This window comes from Bicyclus anynana, chromosome 4 (assembly GCF_947172395.1).
Source record: "Bicyclus anynana chromosome 4, ilBicAnyn1.1, whole genome shotgun sequence".
Classification (NCBI taxonomy): Eukaryota; Metazoa; Arthropoda; class Insecta; order Lepidoptera; family Nymphalidae; genus Bicyclus; species Bicyclus anynana.
In genome coordinates this window covers 6184541-6204096 of record NC_069086.1, presented here as the reverse complement: position 1 = coordinate 6204096, position 19556 = coordinate 6184541, and the positions used below count along the sequence as shown (strand labels likewise).

General features: G+C 34.6%; 1 protein-coding gene across 12 annotated transcripts in view; it reads right to left on the bottom strand.

Moving 5' to 3' along the window:
* The window catches only part of LOC112058428 (inter-alpha-trypsin inhibitor heavy chain H4), a 37695-nt gene continuing 18139 nt past the window's right edge, over positions 1–19556 (bottom strand). For 3 of the 12 annotated variants that reach the window (XM_024099266.2, XM_052891635.1, XM_024099267.2), the window contains 6 exons: positions 6537–6587; positions 4924–4983; positions 4328–4369; positions 1889–2070; positions 729–889; positions 1–92 (listed from right to left, as the gene is read on the bottom strand). In XM_024099266.2, the coding sequence (XP_023955034.2) occupies positions 47–92; positions 729–889; positions 1889–2070; positions 4328–4369; positions 4924–4983; positions 6537–6587 (542 nt within the window). In that variant the 3' untranslated portion in view covers positions 1–46. Of the gene's footprint in view, positions 93–728; positions 890–1888; positions 2071–4327; positions 4370–4923; positions 4984–6536; positions 6588–14391; positions 14434–14561; positions 14592–15640; positions 15659–16949; positions 16983–17570; positions 17592–17721; positions 17758–19556 lie in introns of all 12 variants that reach the window. The other 9 variants (XM_052891636.1, XM_052891638.1, XM_052891639.1 and 6 more) reach the window with 6 other exon arrangements.

Sequence of the window (19556 nt, the reverse complement as noted above, 5' to 3'; positions counted from 1 at the left end):
TTTATTAAGTCATATTTAAACATTTATTTATAAAAGTTATCTTAATTTAATTTTTGTCAACGTCAGATCTTGCACAGCAAACTCCAGCATACCTGAGGAACAGAAATTAGATTTAGTCGTTTTAATTTGCAAAAAGCAATAAGACTGTCTTTGCAGTTTATTCTCTGTTTTGACTACAGGGCCAAGCCTCCTTTCTTGTAAATTTCTAACTGTAGTGAAGGTTAGTGTTAAAAACTTAAAGTAAATGTTTTATTTTCTCAGGTTTTAAAAGTTCAAAATGTATTGCGACCACAAAGCGAATACCAACATCCTACAACTTACACAATTTTATAAACATATATAATATTTTTTTTACTTCATAGGTACTTTTATAAATAATGTATATGTTTTCATATTATAAGATAGTATGATGTAAGTATCAGTGTATGTGTTGAGATCCACTATCGTGGACCCCCATTTTCTTTTTAATTACCCCATTTTCTTTTTAAACCCCCAAATTTAACAAACAAAATTTTTTTTCGCTGACGTAGACCCATTACAGGTTGTCATAGACCCCTAGGGGTCGATATAGACCACTTTGGGAATCACTGGTGTAGACGGATCGAACGCCACGACAAGAATGAGCTACCTCTTATACCACCAGCACTCGGTCTCCCACTACTTCTCACCTAGCTTCGTACTATCTCGACTCATGACGACACGAGCCGACCGACAAATATTTTGTTTACCTGTTGTTGACAACGCAGTAGCTCTTCTGATAGTCTAAAGCGGTGATGCTACGAGCAGCGTAGCACCGCGTTATGTAGACGCACACGCTGCCTGCTCCATCGTCTCCCACTTGAGCCTTGCTGCTTGAACACTCGCTGTCTCCATCATCAGCTTTCGGCGGCTGTTCAAACCATTAAAGCTTTTTAATATCAGTTACAATGATAACTGGACGTTTACTGTCATAATCCTTTTGTATGGACTTTCAAAGTGCGAGCATCCAGTACCTTGGTCTTATTACTTTACTACGACATTTCTTATCAGCCGATAGACGTCCATTGCTGGACATAGGCCTCTTGATCTTGAAAAGGCCTATGTACTGCGACATAATTTTGAAATAATATTAGCATATTTTAAAGAACTATTACAAGACCAGGGTTGTAACCATGTGACACGTGGATTCTGTTTCTACAATCGCAAACTATTCGAATATAAAAAAATGTATGGAAAGGACATTTGCTATCGACAGGTTACGTGATCGATCAGACCCTACAGACCCTGATCTCTCCCCCGCTATGAGTATAGAATACGGAGCGATAATCTTTGATTTTGAAACGGAATCTATCAGAATATGATAATGATAATGGCCAAGACGTCAAGTTCTTTCGACGTTTTAGGGAGTGTATGGTTAAACGGATTTTACACTATATATTGGTACAGCTTTAATAATTATGAATTTAATTATGACGAGTACTTTATCTGACTAGCTGACGCCGCGCGGTTACAACCGCGTAGTTCCCATTCCCGCAGGAATACGGGGATAATATATAGCCTACAGCTTTCCTCGATAAATGGGCTATCTAACACTGAAAGCATTTTTCCAATCGGATCGTTCCTGATATTAGCACGTTCAATCAAACAAACAAACTCCTCAGCTTTATAATATTAGTATTTGGTATTGACCAAGTCGATAATGACCTTTACTTCTGCATGTAAGGCCGTAGGTACAATTCCGACAGCTAGATAACGTGGCAATTAAGCATCCTTGTTATCGTAAAGTTCTTATTCTATCTATTCAGTTAAAGGCCGTTATGTAAAATGAAATATTTCACATAACGGCCTAAGTATAGTTTTCAAACATTGGTGCCCGTTGTCCTTTTTAAAGTACTAAGAGTGTGCTTACGTCAACATCTCTAGACAGCTTCAGGATGACTTCGGTCCCATTGAGGTTGAACACGATCGAGTCCTTGGCGTCGTTGAGTAACGAGCTGGTCCAATCAAAGTGTTCCAGGTGGTACGGAGATATATCCCGAGGTGTAGTGAGATACGTTGTATACAGGGGAGGTGTGGTTGTATACTGAGATCCTATATAAGAAATAATGATAATTATACAACAGTACAATTTTTTGAGCACCATTAACATAAGAGCGAGTACATATTAGGCGTTACGAAGCGCGCGCTTTGATAATCCTAGACGATACTGCGCCTGATTTTCAATTGGTCACACCAGAGTATGGTCGAGATCTTCGCGTTCCATTCTTACTTTACACTCATAATTTGGCATAGGTCTGCATATTATTAGGAGCAAACAGGAGAGGCGCCATAATTGGATCTCGCTCCATTTTAAAATTTACTTCGCCGGCGCCGGCGCTGGTTCGAAGGTATACACACGCAAGCATGCGCTCCTGTTTCTGTCAAAATGAGAAGTGGCGAATGCTCGTGAGGCGTATTCTGCCTCCAACACGTCCTAAAGACCACGACCGCTCTGTCAAGAGCGCAGCGACAAAGAAGAAGAAGTTGTTGCACATTTAGGCGCGCGCTTCGACGTCCATTTCTGTACTGAACCAGTAGTATGGATACCTGGACTGCGCTCGTATAACGCCATGATGAGCGTGGTGTATGTACGCTATTAACGCCCGCATAACGCCTAATGTGTACTTGCTTTAAGAGTGCTGATAGACTTGAGCATTCACTTGTAATGAGCATTCGTGCGAATGTTACATCACAGAAAAATACAACATTTTAACGAGCTTACTATCGAGCGTTCTGGCGAACATTCTAACGAGCAAATTTGCTTGTAGCTTTTATATTATAGACACCGGCAAAGAATATCTTTAACGAGCATCGATTGGAACATTTGCTAGTATTCTCAAGGTGTTGGTAGCAATATTTGGCTCTATGCTTGGCTCGGCTCGTTGTTCAGTTTGACAAATATAAAAACGCCGAATGCTCGATTGTCTTTTACAAGTGAATGCTCAAGTCTATCAGCACTTTAATTGTTAAGTAGATTTCAACAACTATGTCATTAAATGAAAATGTGTTAAACAGGTAAGTAATAACTAAATACTAGGTAAATAGGTAGTCTATAATAATTATTAATAACATTCTGAATTAAAATCCTCCTGCTATTAAGTTCGAATAAGTATCTAACAATTATGATACTGTGGAAAATTGGTTTTAAAATTACTTTTTAATTCAGAATATCTGTATTTATGACGACAGTACTTGAGCGTTTGATAAGCAAATAATTTCTTAACTTAAATATAACCTAAATTACCTTCATTGTTGTAGGTACTTACGTTTTACTTCGGATGCGCAGCACAAGAATGTTAGAGCTAAATCATTTTGGGCTTAGATTACGGTTGGTCCGACAATTTCAAACTAAAGAAAACTAAATTAGTTTTACTTATAGAGAATGTTAATAATATCGACCAGGCCAGACGCCTTTTTATGTAAATTTGGACAAATTGACAATTAGGGCACACAAAATCATCATCATCACCTCCTTACCCTTATCCCACTTAAGTGGGGTCGGAAAAATATGTCAATCTTTTCCATTCGTCTCTATTACTCGTCAACTCATCATCCACTCTTTTTACACACATGTCCTCTTTCACAAAATCTAACCATCTCTTCTTTGGCCTTCCTCTCCTCATATGTCCTTCCACTTGCACATTCAACATTTTCTAGTAATATGACTTTCCTCCCTACACATTACATGTCTATACCAAGCTAACCTTCTACTCCTCAATTTTTCTGTCACTGGCGCCACCTTCAGACTTCCTCTTATATACTCATTCCTTATTTTATCTATTTTTGTCACACCACACATCCATCTCAACATACACATTTCGTTCACATGCATTCGTTTACTATCCGTCCCTTTCACCGCCCAACATTCTGATCCATACAGCACGACAGATCTTACAACCGTTTTGTATATTTTACCTTAAGTTTAATTGGGGCACACAAAATATTAAATCTAAAATATTGTATGATTGATACAATATTATAAAACACATTGCAGTTCCAAATCAAAATAGGAAGTCAAAAGAAGAGTAAAAGGAGACGAGTTTTTAGTATACAATATAAAATAAGATTAAGGAAACGATTTTTGTCAAAGTTCTGTCTTTCTCGCTGGACATTTAACAAGCAATTAAAGACTTTCATGCTATTTTCATAAATAAATTATTATTAAACTTATATTTCAGCTAATCATGAACAAAAACTCATATAGAACATTAACTCATACGACTATAGACATGCGGAAAAGAGTTACCCATGAAAATAAACCACGATGTCGAAGGTTCCCCGTAGATAAAATAATTGTAGCTAAAATTACCTTTTACAAAATAACTGTCACGCGGAGGCAAGGCTGGTAATCCTATGAGAAAATCACGTAATTCAAAATACAATATAAAATTACACACACGAATAAAGCACATTGAACTTTAATTTGCTTATTAAAATTTGAAAGTGTATACCAACTTTTGTGACACGAAAATTTTCAGAAAGAACAGAAATTAGATGAAACAAATAAAAGCAGCAGTGGAAATAATAATAACAATAGACATGCATACAGTAATATTATTCTTCATTTGCTAATATTTCAAAATTTGCGAGTGTTTAATTAAGAAAAAAATATCAGTAAGAACAGAAAGTAATAATAATAGATACTCGTATAACAAATAAAAGCAACAATAGAAATAATAATAACTATAGACATTACTACAGTAATATAATTTCTTCATTTGCTAATTTTTTTTTAATTTGCGAGTGTTTAATTAAGAAAAAAATATCAGTAAAAACAGAAAGTAGTAGTGATAGATATAACAAATAAAAGCAACAGTTGAAATAATAATAACTATTGACATGACTACAGTAATAATTTATTCTTGATTAGATTTTTATCAAGAGGAATTATATTAGTTATCTTACCACCGTAGCCACCATAGCTTCCATGGATAGCACCGTAGCCTCCTCCTCCTCCTCCACCACCTAAAAATATTACAAACAATCTATAACTTGTAAACTTTATGAAATATGTACAGTGAAACAAAAAATACTAAAAATTGTAAAAATATACCTACTCCAGTTTTACCTATAATACAAAAATATAATAATAAAAATATAGGTACTAATGTAAAAAAACAGTAGAAAGAAGTATATCTACAATCTACATGGTAATAATTCACCCGCGTGGTTCCCGTTCCCGTAATATATAGCCTATAGCCTTCCTCGATAAATGGGCTATCTAACACTGAAAGAATTTTTCAAATCGGACCAGTAATTCCTGAGATTAGCGCTTCAATCAAACAAACAAACAAACAAACAAACTCTTCAGCTTTATAATATTAGTATAGATTAAGTAGATATAAAAGAAAATCAAAAGATGCAGAGTCATTCTGTTCACACTGACTCTAAACCATTGACAAATTTGTTCTTTGAGATAAGACTTTGTGTCACAATAATCAAAAACCCAATAAAAAATAAGAGGAATCAATGACGGATCAAACTTTAAGAGTAAAACACATTTATGTAATGTAGATACCTAATTATAATATTGTAGAAAGAAAGAATAGTAGACTAGAGACTTGAATTTGTTGTGGAATTCTATATGCGTTAATTCGGATAGGCGGGGAGAGTGACTTTAGTGGAAAAGGGGAGTGTTAGTTAACTGTCAAAGACGTCTTTAACCCTACACACAACGTTCACAAGTGCGTGACTCCACTCAAGGTCATTCTCTTCCATTCTAGGGTCTTATTTTGCTTAGAGTTTGATTTGTTAATTAAATTTTCCTGACAAATATTGTGAATAACCTTTGTTCTACATTGGTTTTCTTATTTTTTAAATCCACTTTTGAAGCTTCTGCTAAAAATATATTATGCTTATCTTTGAGTAGTGACCTACTACCCACTGTCTACTTAAATAAAAAGGACATGCGGAATAGAGTTATCCATTATCCATTAAAATCAACCACGTGGACGCCTGATAGATAATAATTGTAACCAAAATTACCTTTAACGAAATGCTGTTGAAGTGGAGGCATATACGCAATCTATACTAATATTATAAAAATGAAGAGTTCTTTTGTTTGAACGCGCTAATCTCAGGAACTACTGATCCGATTTGAAAAATTCTTTCAGTATTAGATAGCCCGTTTATTGAGGAAGGCTACATATTATCCCCGTATTCCTACGGGAACGGGAACCACGCGGGTGAAACTGCCGTCAGCTAGTCCAAAATATACTGAAAAATGTACGCACTAAAAACACATTGGACTTTAAACGAATTTATAGTGAGTGCGTAATTCAACACCAAAATTAAGAGTGGGCAATAAAAAAAGTAAAAAGCAACAAAAAATATTTTTGTCTACTGATTAATTTATCTGTGTCTTTCCGTTAATCTACGAAACTGCCAAACTAATTTTTATGCGGTTTTCACAAGTATCAGTATTAGATATTAATATTGCCATCGTTTGAAAGATAAGTAAGATAAGAAGAAAGGGCGTTATGTAATATGTATGCTATTTAAGTATGTACTAAGCTTACCCTGGTAAAAACTGCCAGAAGGACCTACTGGTCCAGAAAATCCTCCACTCCCTAAGAAATCACATAAAAATTAATTTAAAAAATCAAAAATATAAACGTAGCATCAATAGTAGGTAGTTTTATTTACTAAAAACATTAAAATATAGAAAGTATTTTTAAATCGGCTGGAAGTTGATATATAACAATCAAGCATCCAGACGATGGTTGTGGAATTTATTTCTACATACAAAAGTTTTAATAAAAAAAATTCAACCGACTTCAAAACCTAAAAACGTACCCACTAAACTAAAAAGCGAAAAATAATATCATAATATGTTCTACCTGCTGATCAGTATGAAGGCGGTGCAAAGCCGGTGATGTATTAATTCAAGCCATGTGAGAATATCTTATAGATTTAGATTTGGCAGACAGTGTTGTTTCATGTGGTCCTGTCAGAAATGGCTTAAATTAAGACAACACCGGCTAAGCACCGCCTTCATACTGATCAGCAGGTAGAACATATTATGATGTTATTTTTCGCTTTTTAGTTTAGTGGGTACGTTTTTAGGTTTTGAAGTCGGTTGTATTTTTTTTATTAAAATTTTTATTATTTTTCCATTTTTAGTGTAAAATTTCATCTCAAACGAATACATCAGTCCCCTAATGACAGGCACAACCCATCTTGGTACAAAATTCTCAGCAATACAAATTAATCAAGCCCAAGCACAAGGTAGCTACCGTAAACCGTTAAGGGGTTCCCTTAATTGACAATTGACCTTGGTCTTCATCATCAGACCCCTAATAACAGACACAACTCATCTAGATAGATAGTTCTCAGCAATACGAATTAATCAAGGCCAAACACAAGGTAGTTACTGTAAACTGTTAAGGAGTTTATTTATTTATTTATTTATTTATTTATTTGGACCACCAACAAAATTATATGAACACATATAAAATATTTTACAAATAAGGGTAGCATAACACATATAATTTTACTTATAGGTAGCCACAGCATGCAAAAAGTATAGGTCGTACGAATAATAGAAATTAAAATTGACAAATAGAAAGAAAAAAAAACAAAATATAAATTTGAATTTACACATTTTGACAAAAACCAAAAGAAAAAATTTAAACGAGAACTTTAAAATTTTAAAATTATAAGTGGAGAGAGAATTACATGTTTATAAAATGAAGAATGATTATGAGAGAATTACAATTATACATTTTACAAATTATGAATAAAAATTACAATTATAACAGTATGGCTTAATTAATTAATTATACATTGGTAAAATAATAAAAACATAAATTAGGTATTTTTTAAGTCACAACTTATGATGAGAATATTACAGATCGAATTATTGAACGGAGCTCTTAAGAAAAGTTTTTAAAATTTTGGATTTGAAAAGATGCAACTTGTCACTGTGTAAGTCAATGGACTTATTTTTGGCAATGAATTCCCTGTAGAGTTTACAAATCCGGGGTAAAACTGAGTGGTTGCCAAGGTTTGTTTTGTAGTGTTTTTGTCGAAAGGTATGAATCGGGTACCGAGGCATACGACGAGGAATGTTGAAAGTGACCTGGCCTAGCAACTCTGCGTCGTCTATGGTCCCATTTATAAGCTTGTATAGAAACATAATGTCATGCATCTTACGCCTGTCTGACAACGAAATCAACTTGAATTTTGTAAGACGAGTAGAGTAGGATGCTCTATTATTTGGTCCAGAGAGGATGCGTGTAAAACGTCTCTGGATGCTTTCTAGGCGATCTTTGTGGATTTGGTATGAAGGATTCCAAATTACTGTCCCGTACTCGAGTTTACTTCTGACGAGGCTTTTAAACAGAAGCTTTTTAGTTTCTAGTTTTTTAAAAGGCTTAGAGTTTCTAATGATGAACCCTAGCATTTTGCGCGCAGATCTACAAATTGTGTCAACGTGGTAGTTAAAACGTAGTTTGGTGTCAAAGGTTATTCCCAAATCTCGGATGTAATCCACTCTTCGTAGGTAGCTATTGTTGATTGCGTATCTGGCATCAAACAAAGTACGTTTTCGCGTGAAACTTATAAAAGAGCATTTGGCTGGGTTCAGCTCCATGCCGTTACATTTACACCAAACCGTGACTCTGTTGATGTCGTCTTGCAGTAAAGCAGAATCGTTACTGTCGGAGATTTTTCTGGCAAATTTTAGATCATCAGCAAAAATATAATATTTTGAATTATGAAAGCAAGTTGTTATGTCATTTATGAATATGTTAAATAATAATGGACCCAAAATTGAACCCTGGGGAACTCCCGAGGGTGCTTTGTAAGTTTTGGATGTATGACCTTTAACTGCCACGAAAGAATACCTATCACATAGATACGAAGAGAGCCACGAAAGAAGCGATCCACCCACGCCAAACGATGAAAGTTTTACAACCAACAGTTTGTGATTGACCTTGTCGAATGCCTTGGAGAAGTCGGTGTAGATGGCATCTACTTGTTGGCGAGAGTCGACTAGATCTGTTATGAAGGTTGCAAAATTTGATAGGTTTGTAATAGTGGATCGGGCAGTAACAAAACCGTGCTGAGCATCAGAAAGAGTGTGCTGGACGTGACGAGACAGTACAGGATGTATAAGGGATTCAAATACTTTCGGCAGCACTGATAGAATAGAAATGGGTCTATAGTTAGTGATAATTTCGCGGCCACCTTTTTTGTAAATAGGCACAATCCTTGCGCATTTCCACAAATCGGGAAAACAACCTGTATGAAGAGATTTATTAAAGATTAAACAAACAGGTAGTGCTAAAGGGACAGCGCATCTATTAATAAATAATGGGGGTAGGTTGTCAGGACCAGCACCCTTCTTAATATCGAGTCTTTTTAGCTTTTGAATAACTTCCTTACGTGAGATAGTTATAGAACATAGATAATTGTTATTAATCTGATCCACTGGATAAGAATAATCTTCAGTGACGTCAATGTTGTCGAAGACGGAGGCGAAAAATTCAGAAAAAAGATTGCATACACTTAAGCCATCTGTTGCCTTCTTATCGTTGAGAACCATATCAGCTGGATACGTATTTGGCGTCTTTTTTATATTTTTAAGATGTGTCCAGAAGTATTTGGGATTTTTCGATAAATTACATTCAATTGAGTTGATATAAGCATCATAACATTTTTGAATTAAATTATTACATTCTGATCTGTACGTTTCGAACTTCAGTTTATCTAAAGGATTTTTATAAATTTTAACTTTAATTCTAAATTTGTTCTTTAGGTTTAACAAAGAGATTAATTTATAACTATACCAAAACGGAAATTTATGATTTTTAGGTCTGGTTTTCGGAACATGATTTTCAATAATTGAGTTTAATTTGTCGTAGAAAATAGTAAGCATGGTATTGACATCATTTATGTTTTGGAATATATCTAGCCACGGTGTATCATCTAAATCCTTTATTATAGCGTTGTAATTGGCCTTAAAGAAGTTAAACCTTTCAGCAGACTTTTCCTTTAAATTTGTACCAGTATCCAATTTGAACTTTATGTATAGTGGAGGATGATGGCTGTCAATGACACTTATAGGATTGCTTTCGTTGACTGAAATTTGTGCTATGTTTGATAGAACTAAATCAAGTATCCGGTTATTAGTATTGACAACGGAGTTGAATTGCTTTAGTTCGCATTCTTCCATGAAGTCAATAAAGCTAGAACCTAAGTTGCAGTTACTGGTGGGGTGTAAGCATTCTAGTTCTGGAACTTTTGACCATTGTAGTGTACCCAAATTGAAGTCTCCTATTAGTAAGATTTTATCAACTTCGCTAATCGATTTAGATGTATTATTCAAAAAATCATTAAATGAAGCAGTTTTGAGGGGGGGTGGCAAATATGTAGCACAAATGACTAGGTGATTTATTTCATCTTGTTTGGTACCTAATTCAATTTTAACCCATAAGTCTTCGTAAGTGCTTTCCCAGGTATTGACACGGCATGATTTTAAGTTATTTTTTACAGCGATCAAAACTCCTCCTCCATTTTTTATTTTGTTTATATTTGTTTGATTCCTATCCCTACGATAAATTGTGTAGCGGCTATCGATAAATTCACCATCAAATACCCCATCGTTAAGCCAGGTCTCAGTAAAAATTATAAGGTCAAAATCAGTTGATAAAATATTTAGTTTCACTTCTTGTGTTTTGCTACGGATTCCCCTAACATTTTGATAGTATATTCTTAAATTATCGTATGTTAACAGAATAAATATTAGAGACTAAGCATATAAAGATAAATATAATCTAGGAAGTTAATTGCTCCAGTTGTTCAATACTTCGCACCACAATATGCTCAGATACATCACTTTTTCGCAGGAATACACGACCGTTTTTTATCCACACAAATTTGTACATTAATTTCTTTGCCGTTGATCGAGCAAAAGCGTGTATTTTTTTTAGCTCAGGTGTTAGGTGTTCTACGACATATAACGGTTTTTTGTCTCCTCCTATACCAATATGGCTAGTATTAAGTTTGTCATCTTTGTGCTTCTTATTAAATTTAATTACTCCAGCAAGAAATGTATCACGAGTGCGCGGACTAGAGAATTTTACAACCACTGATCGTGGGCGTCCATTATCTGGGTTTATTTTGGCAATTCTTGTGCACTTATGTATATCCATGTCTGAAATACAGCTTCCCGTTACCTTGCCTATTTGCGCAATGATGCTAGGTAAATTTTCGGTTTTGTGTTCTGGTAGGCATTGAATTTCGAGATTACACATACGCGAGTGCTGCTCGATTACATTGAGTCGGTTGTTGAGATCCTTTACAGTGGATTTCAGGTTTTCATTTTCCTCTTTGAGAATATTTACTTGCGTAATCTTTCCTTGTAATTCCGTTTTAAAGTCTTCATATTGGTTATTGATGAAACAAATAGCATCCTTTATTTCGGTGATTTCCTTTGCCATTTCTTTCGTTTTGCTATCTATTATTTTTGTAATATTTTTTTCTATGTTACCTAATAAGATTTTCATTTCTTCTTGGATGAGGTGCTTGACGTTATCCAGTGTGAGATCGTCGTGATATTGTTCTTGGGGCTGTAGGCGTCTATGAGTAACATAAGAAGCACCCGTTTCATGAGGTGAACAGCTTGTACCACGTACAGGTGTGTTAGTGTTATCTCCTTTTGGCTGCTTTGATCGGCATGATGGACACACCCATTTTGTTTTGTACTCCGAAGTAAGCTCTTTATATTTCTTTTTAATAGAACTAACGCAATCGATGTGGTAGCGTAAGCCGCACGTGACGCACTTAAGTTGTTCTATCGATTCTATATCTACAGAGCATGCAGCGCACTTTTTGGATTTCATAATTTTGGTACTCATTTGGTAATATTATATTACTGATTGAAATATGCTATCAAAAGTCCCGACTAACAGCAGCGCTATTAATAATTATCAGGCGCTAAATTAAAGTGCAGAACAGTGCGTGGATTATGTTCGTGACGTAAGCGGTAACTTTGCGAGTTGTCGTAGGTCAGGAATTAATCAAATGACCAACCGTTCGGTTTCTTAAAATGTTAATAACTCACGATTCACTCGTCCAATCTTCACGATTCAATCACTATTCGCAAGGTTATTTCAAACACTACACTAAAATATATTGCTTGTGTGACTTTGATAACTTTAACATATGATTTAGAATAAATAAATACGGAGCAACTGTGAAACAATGTTAATCGTACGACGGTGCGGGTAGAGTTCCCTTAACTGTCCTTGGTCTTCATCACCAAACCCTTAAATGAAAGTCACAACCTATCTATGTGGAAAGGTCTCAAAAATACAAATTAATCAAGTGCTTAAAAGTACTAAATGGAAAAGTATACGAACACACTAGATACCCATATAATTTTCGAAAGATCTCCTCAATTTCTCCAGGATTCCATCATCAGATCTTGACATGATGGCAATGGGACCAAATGGGGACTATACCGTTTCAAACAAAAAAAGAATTTTTGAAATCGGTCCAGGCGTCTTTGAGTAATCGGTGTACATACATAAAAAAAAAAAAAAAAAAACCGACCGAATTGAGAACCTCCTCCTTTTTGAAGTCGGTTAAAAATATACCCTAAATTCTTAAGAGTGTTGAAGTATTATAGACCGTGAGCTAAAGCCAGACATATCTTATTTTAGAAATATTAAAAATACGCCATATACTTGGACGGTTGATGGTCTGGAGTCTGGACTCTTGAAATGCTATAACAAACTCCATGGTTGGCCACCACCGTTAAATACTTACCTACCTGTGGTGTGGACTCAGACCAATTACACTCGTAGAAAGGACCAGTATCGCACCCTAGTTAGTGAACAAAATTGTCTGTCATTATCTAAGGAAAACAAGCTTAGATTTGGTATATATCTTATACTAAACTAGAAGTTTTGCCTGTTTTTTACTCCATTCAACTACACAAAAAGGTATTTTTACAGAGCTCTTTATCCGACGAACACGATTCCAACTATGAAACATAAATACAATAAATGGCAATCAATCGTTGATCATATACTTTGTCAGAAAAGTCTAGAGGCATGTCCAATACAATAATTAACTGGTCTGAGGGTGTGGAGCATACTCTGACTTTCAGCAGCCCCAAAATAAGGTATGTCTAGCTCTAACATGCTCTCAGTTCATTAGTAGAGATGACATTAACCGAAATACAAAGATGATGATGACGGTGTTGATGAACTAGATTATTTTGGTAAGTTTGTATAGGTAAAGTATTAGTTACGCCGTTAAAATGTATTATGTTATTCATCAATGTTTATCATTATATAAAATATTATATGTACAGTGCCACCACAGAGTAACCAGAGTCAGTCATTACAAGCAACGTTCTGAAGCCGGTGAAATCCATTTAAAAAAAAACAAACGTCACGCATCTCCTTAAAACCGCATATACAACAACAATTACGTAAATTAATATAATAATCAAAACATATAAAGAAATACTCTATCTTATTTCTTTAGTTTTAGTGAACAGTTTTTAAAATATTAAAAAAAATAAGACGCCATTTTTCTTGAATAATATTGAAAATTACTGATGCGACGGTTCGTATCAGACTGACCCGAGAATGTATTAGCATTAACATACGTTAACGCTTTGAAAATTAAAAAAATGTGTAAGAAGTGATCAAATTGTCTATCGTATCTATCATTCCATACATGAGTGACATGCACGTGCATGTCACTCAGAAAATATTACCCTACCTTATCCATACCACAATGTAAAGGGTTCAAACTTTGAAAATTTGGAATGAGACACCGGATGACTCTTATGAGACTTTATCCAACTCATTACATAGTTAACATTATTCAAATACTGATTTAAATTGAGAATAAACAAATAACGATCATTAATCTCGCTTTATTAAGTCGCAGTATTAACAGCGCGCATTTTCAAAGACAGCTGACAATCAATCAGTGAATAAACATTTGTAAAGGTGGATGTGTGAAAATAATGAAATCAGCTTATTTTCCCTTACGGCTATTATTGTTTCGTCTAAGATTCAAATGAAGTAATGTACAAGATTTTTAGTACATTTTTCATTTCTGTATCGCTCTGAAGAGTCTCGATTTTAAGGACCAGTAACACCTTTACTTCGAAAAGTATCGTAAAGTATTTGGCAAATAAATATTATTTATCCTATATTTGTTTAAAATTGTCCCAAACATTTTTATAACATCGTTAACATTCCAACTTATACACACTACCGGAAGTAGAAGATATTAACAAAACTTATAAATTACCCATAGTAAATTATGAAAAAAATCAATTAATAATAGTTATAGACATATCGAATATCGATATATCATATCGACATTAAAAAATTTCTTACTCACCCCGCATACCACCATCCTCTGATGACCCAGACTCACCCTTCGCTAATAATAAATAAAGGAGAGTTTACAATTAAAATATTCCAGCAAAAGCACAAATTGAAATAAAATAGGCGAAAGCGATTGTATAAATACATAGCTTTAAACTGTTAATATTGTACAAATTAACTTACTCTCTCCGAAACTTAAGAAAGACGCCTGAACTGTGAAAAAGAAATAGGTAATAAGATATTATACAAATATTATTTGGTTATTATTAATCACCGCAAAAAGTGATCCGATTTAGCTTTTTTTTTTATATTCTTTACAAGTTACCTCTTGCCTACAATCTCACTTGATGGTAAGTGATGATGCAGTCTAAGATGGAAGCGGAATAACTTGTTAGGAGGATGAACACTAAATCGCCTGGCGGTACGACTTTGCCGGTAGGGTGGTAACTAGCCACGGCCGAAGCCTCCCACCAGCCAGACCTGGACCAATTAAGAAAATCTCAATCGACCCAGCCGGGGATCGAACCCAGGACCTCCGTTTTGTAAATTCACCACGCATGCCACTAGCTACTCCACTGAACGCACATGTGCACGACAATATTTAGGTTTTATTTGTGTATATGACTTTTCGACGCGCTAAAGTGTTTTTCAGATAGCATGGGTATGGTAATAGTTGCCTTATGACGTTCATAATACGTATTATTATTGAGAAACGCGGCCAACTTTCAAAAGCGAAACGAACTGTCACCATACCCTTGCTGACATATCTATTGGTATAAAATCTTTGTTATTGTTTACGTGCAGTGGTACTAGATGGCGCCACTCACACTTTGGATCGCGCTATGACTTGTTCATACTAGGGTATATGAGGCAAGCCATCGGTTTGCCAAGTTGTTGATGTTCTCAGTTATTGGTACCTACATTGTTTGTTTAAATAAACCCAACCCATCGAGATCAAGCCGCAGTTTCATTTCTAACTTTGACAGCTTAAAAAAAGGCTTTGACAGCTTAAAAGCTTGACAGTTTTGCCGCGTGTTAATAACTAGCTTAAATTCGGCCGAAGCCCACCACCGTAAAAACTAACTATAAGTTTAAAAGCTTAACAAAAGGCTTATTATTTAAAAAATTTCAGTTAAATACACGTATATAAGTAATAAATTATTTTCTTTTGTATTATAAGCCCGCCACCATAAAACTCGTACTTTTAAGAAAACAAGAACCAATTTCGAATTAATAAGAAGTTAAATAAATTTCATACTCACAATCATCCTGACCAGCATCTGTAATACAGACAATGTTAGTATATATATTTATTTTGCCAGCAAAAAAAATATAGTAGATTGTTATACAAGGGGCTAAAATAACCCATTTTAAACGAGGTATTTTTAGGGCAAGAGCCGCCTAAATAGAAAACGAGTTTATTATCGGTTCAACCCCGCGTGTTACACAATAGGGATGATGACAGTTTTTTAAATTGTATATAAATTAAGAGTATACTAATAGTAAAGCAATTTTGTAAAAGGAACAGGGTATCTGCGATCAATACTTTCGGAGCTACAGGGATTTAAAGAGTCAGATTTGCGGCGCTGCCGCGGATCCCTGATAAACGCCCCATACAAAATGGCTCGAAAAAATGACGTCATAGGCAATGTAATGATCGTTAGATTTGTATGCGCGTTCAAACAAAATTACTAATATCTTTGTTATTTGTGCGTTTATCTTTATAGTTCATTTATTAAAAAATGTCACATTTAATGTAAGGAAGCTAAAACTGTATGAATTTTCATCTAATTACGATAAAAAAAATTTAGTAGTTTTTGAAATTTTATAATCTCATTTATTTTGCAAATATCCAGACAATCTTTGCTTTTTATGTATAAATTAGTTAACATTGACCTTATTTACCCGAATGTATCATAAAATCAATATATTCAAACCTAGTCATCATCCCCATTCTTTTCACTACGATTGCGAGAAAATAAAATAACTCGGTACAGTATTCAATGTTTTATTTTATTTGAAAATTAAATGTAGGTACAAAAAGCTACAACTTTGGATGTTAGGGGAGATGCTTTTACCCGGTAACTTAATTTCCGATTACTGTGAAATTGAATAATGAGTATAAGGGGTAAACATGGGAGATAGTTGTTAAAAAAACACCATCCTTAAGTGAATGCACTTGTTGTTCTTTTCTCCACTTATTAAATTTCTCGTAAGTAGGTGTTTCATTTGTAAGTCTTTTTTGGTTTTGTTTATTTTACCACAAAATGATGGTACAATCACTGTTACTAATCATCATGTCATACTAGTGCCTTTTAGTAGAATATTAAAAATGGGCATTAATGATGGTGAATAAGCATTAAAATCTTGATATATAAATGCGAAAGGTCATTCATCAAGATATCTCGATAACCGCTTGACGTACAAAGTTGAGATTTGGCAGGGAGTTAATTCAGAGGTCCACTTAGAACGGATTTTGCGAGAGGGTCGGATTGAGGAGGTCTTAGGGCGGACGAAGTCGCGGGCGTCCTTTAGTATATTATATAGGTAATAATATTTATGTATACTCACATCCAGGGAAACCAAAACTTGGACGATCCCCTTCTAAACAAAAACAAACAACTGTCAGACAAAATAACTGTCGTTTGATGTTTTGTACTTTTTAGGGTTTAGGGGTACCCTTAGTTTCACCAAATGTGCCTATGTTAAAATGTTCAACAGTGCCTATGTTAAAATGTTCAACAGTGCCTATGTTAAAATGTTCAACAGTGCCTATGTTAAAATTAAACAGGCTGGCAAAGTTACAGAATACTACATGTAAAGCTGGGATGATTCTTTTAACTCCAAATCCAAGGGATTGGATTAGTAGGGATAATATTTGCCGACGCCACGCGGTTTCAGTTACGAAGCTGCCGTTCCCGTGAGAATCCCTCGGGGATAAAATAGTCTATGACACTCACAAACAACGTGGCTTTCTAGAGGTTGAAATCGGTTCAGTAGATCCAGATATTACCCCTACAATACTACAAACTTTCTCTCCTGTTTATAAATAATACTATAGGTTGTGGGTTGGTTATTTAAAGAGTTCTAATTGACGAACAAAAAACAATCGTTCTATGCATAAAATCGCTATACTAGATAGCTAAATAGTTATCTACATTATTCTTTTAAAACGACATTGTTTGTACTTACTTTCACCCAGGTTTCGTCGATCTGTGAAAAGTAAATTTTAATAAATCAAAATTAATAAAAATATATATCACACTTATATTTAAGAAATGAAACGAGAAAATGTCAACGATTACACTAACATAATGATAAAAGAAAAATTTTACAAACTTACCATAATATGTATTAGGCGTATTAGTTCTCCGTCTACCTGTAATAAGTAGGTAGAGAATACATAAGATTAAGTACTGCATACGACATACTAACACAAATCAAGCCAAATTAGAATAACCACTAGGCTAGACCAACGCTGCCGTACCATGACAATACACTGTATATTCAAATACAGTGTTTCGTTGAAACACCCATAATTGATTCCCTCGTACGTACATATACTGGCATTCAAATTTTTTTAAAACACTGAGAAATGCATTAATAGTTAATTAGGTCATATACGTTGTTTCCAACAAATAATAGTGGACTAAAAACAAAGAAGTGCATTTTCTTAACAAATTATGTTTTATAGATACAGTGTTTTGTCATGACACGGCAAATTACGGGTCAGGTTATTAATGAACATCGTAACACCATCATGATCATCTGCCGATGAACGTCAACAGATTGGACATATTCTATAAGGACTTCCATATACCCAGTGTTGCCAGGTGTCCAGATAAAGCCGAACATAGTAATGTTTTCTGTACCGTGTCCAGCCAAAATAAACGGTGTCCGGCTTTTATTACGCTTAACATTTAGCAAACGTGCGAACGAAGAGTGTGTGTGGGAACAAAATTTGCGGTAATTCGTGGCGTTCGAGCCATCCACATTTTTTGTTGTGTAATTCTTTATAGGTACTTGGGATAGGCAGGGAGAGTGACTTGAGTGGATAAGAGGAGTGTTAGTACACTATCAAAGGATGATTTAACCCTACACACAACGTTCACAAGTGCGTGACTCCACTCAAGGTCATTCTCTTCCATTCTAGAGTCTTATCTTGGTTACAGTTAGATTTGTTAATTAAGTTGTCCTGACAAATATTGTGAATCATAACCTTTGTTCGACATTGGTTTTCTTATTTTTTAAATCCACTTTTGAAGCTTCTGCTGAAACCACGGGATAAGATTTTAAAGATCTGATTTCTTTAAAACATTAAGAATTAAATTAACAATGTACATAAGTACTATTCTTATAAATAACATTTTATTTGCTTTGTAGAAGAACTTTGAGTGCAATAATTGTTTTTCTTTCATTAAGATGACCGATTTAAAAAAAAGCCTGTAAAAAATTAATGAATATAAAAGTCCCCTGTCCATCAGGGCATGTCCAACGACTGATGCGATGATGATGATAATTATTAAGTATATTAGCAATATCGAAATTTAAAAAATAGTATTTTAAATAAAAAAAAATATAAAAATAATTGTAGCTAAAGAAAAAGTAACGAACTTACTGGATGTACTCGTAAACAAAGCGACTGTCCTGCCAGGAAAGAAACGGTGTCTGGCTTTTATTACGCTTAACATTTAGCAAACGTGCGAACGAAGAGTGTGTGTGGGAACAAAATTTGCGGTAATTCGTGGCGTTCGAGCCATCCACATTTTTTGTTGTGTAATTCTTTATAGGTACTTGGGATAGGCAGGGAGAGTGACTTGAGTGGATAAGAGGAGTGTTAGTACACTATCAAAGGATGATTTAACCCTACACACAACGTTCACAAGTGCGTGACTCCACTCAAGGTCATTCTCTTCCATTCAAGAGTCTTATCTTGGTTACAGTTAGATTTGTTAATTAAGTCGTCCTGACAAATATTGTGAATCATAACCTTTGTTCGACATTGGTTTTCTTATTTTTTAAATCCACTTTTGAAGCTTCTGCTGAAACCACGGGATAAGATTTTAAAGATCTGATTTCTTTAAAACATTAAGAATTAAATTAACAATGTACATAAGTACTATTCTTATAAATAACATTTTATTTGCTTTGTAGAAGAACTTTGAGTGCAATAATTAT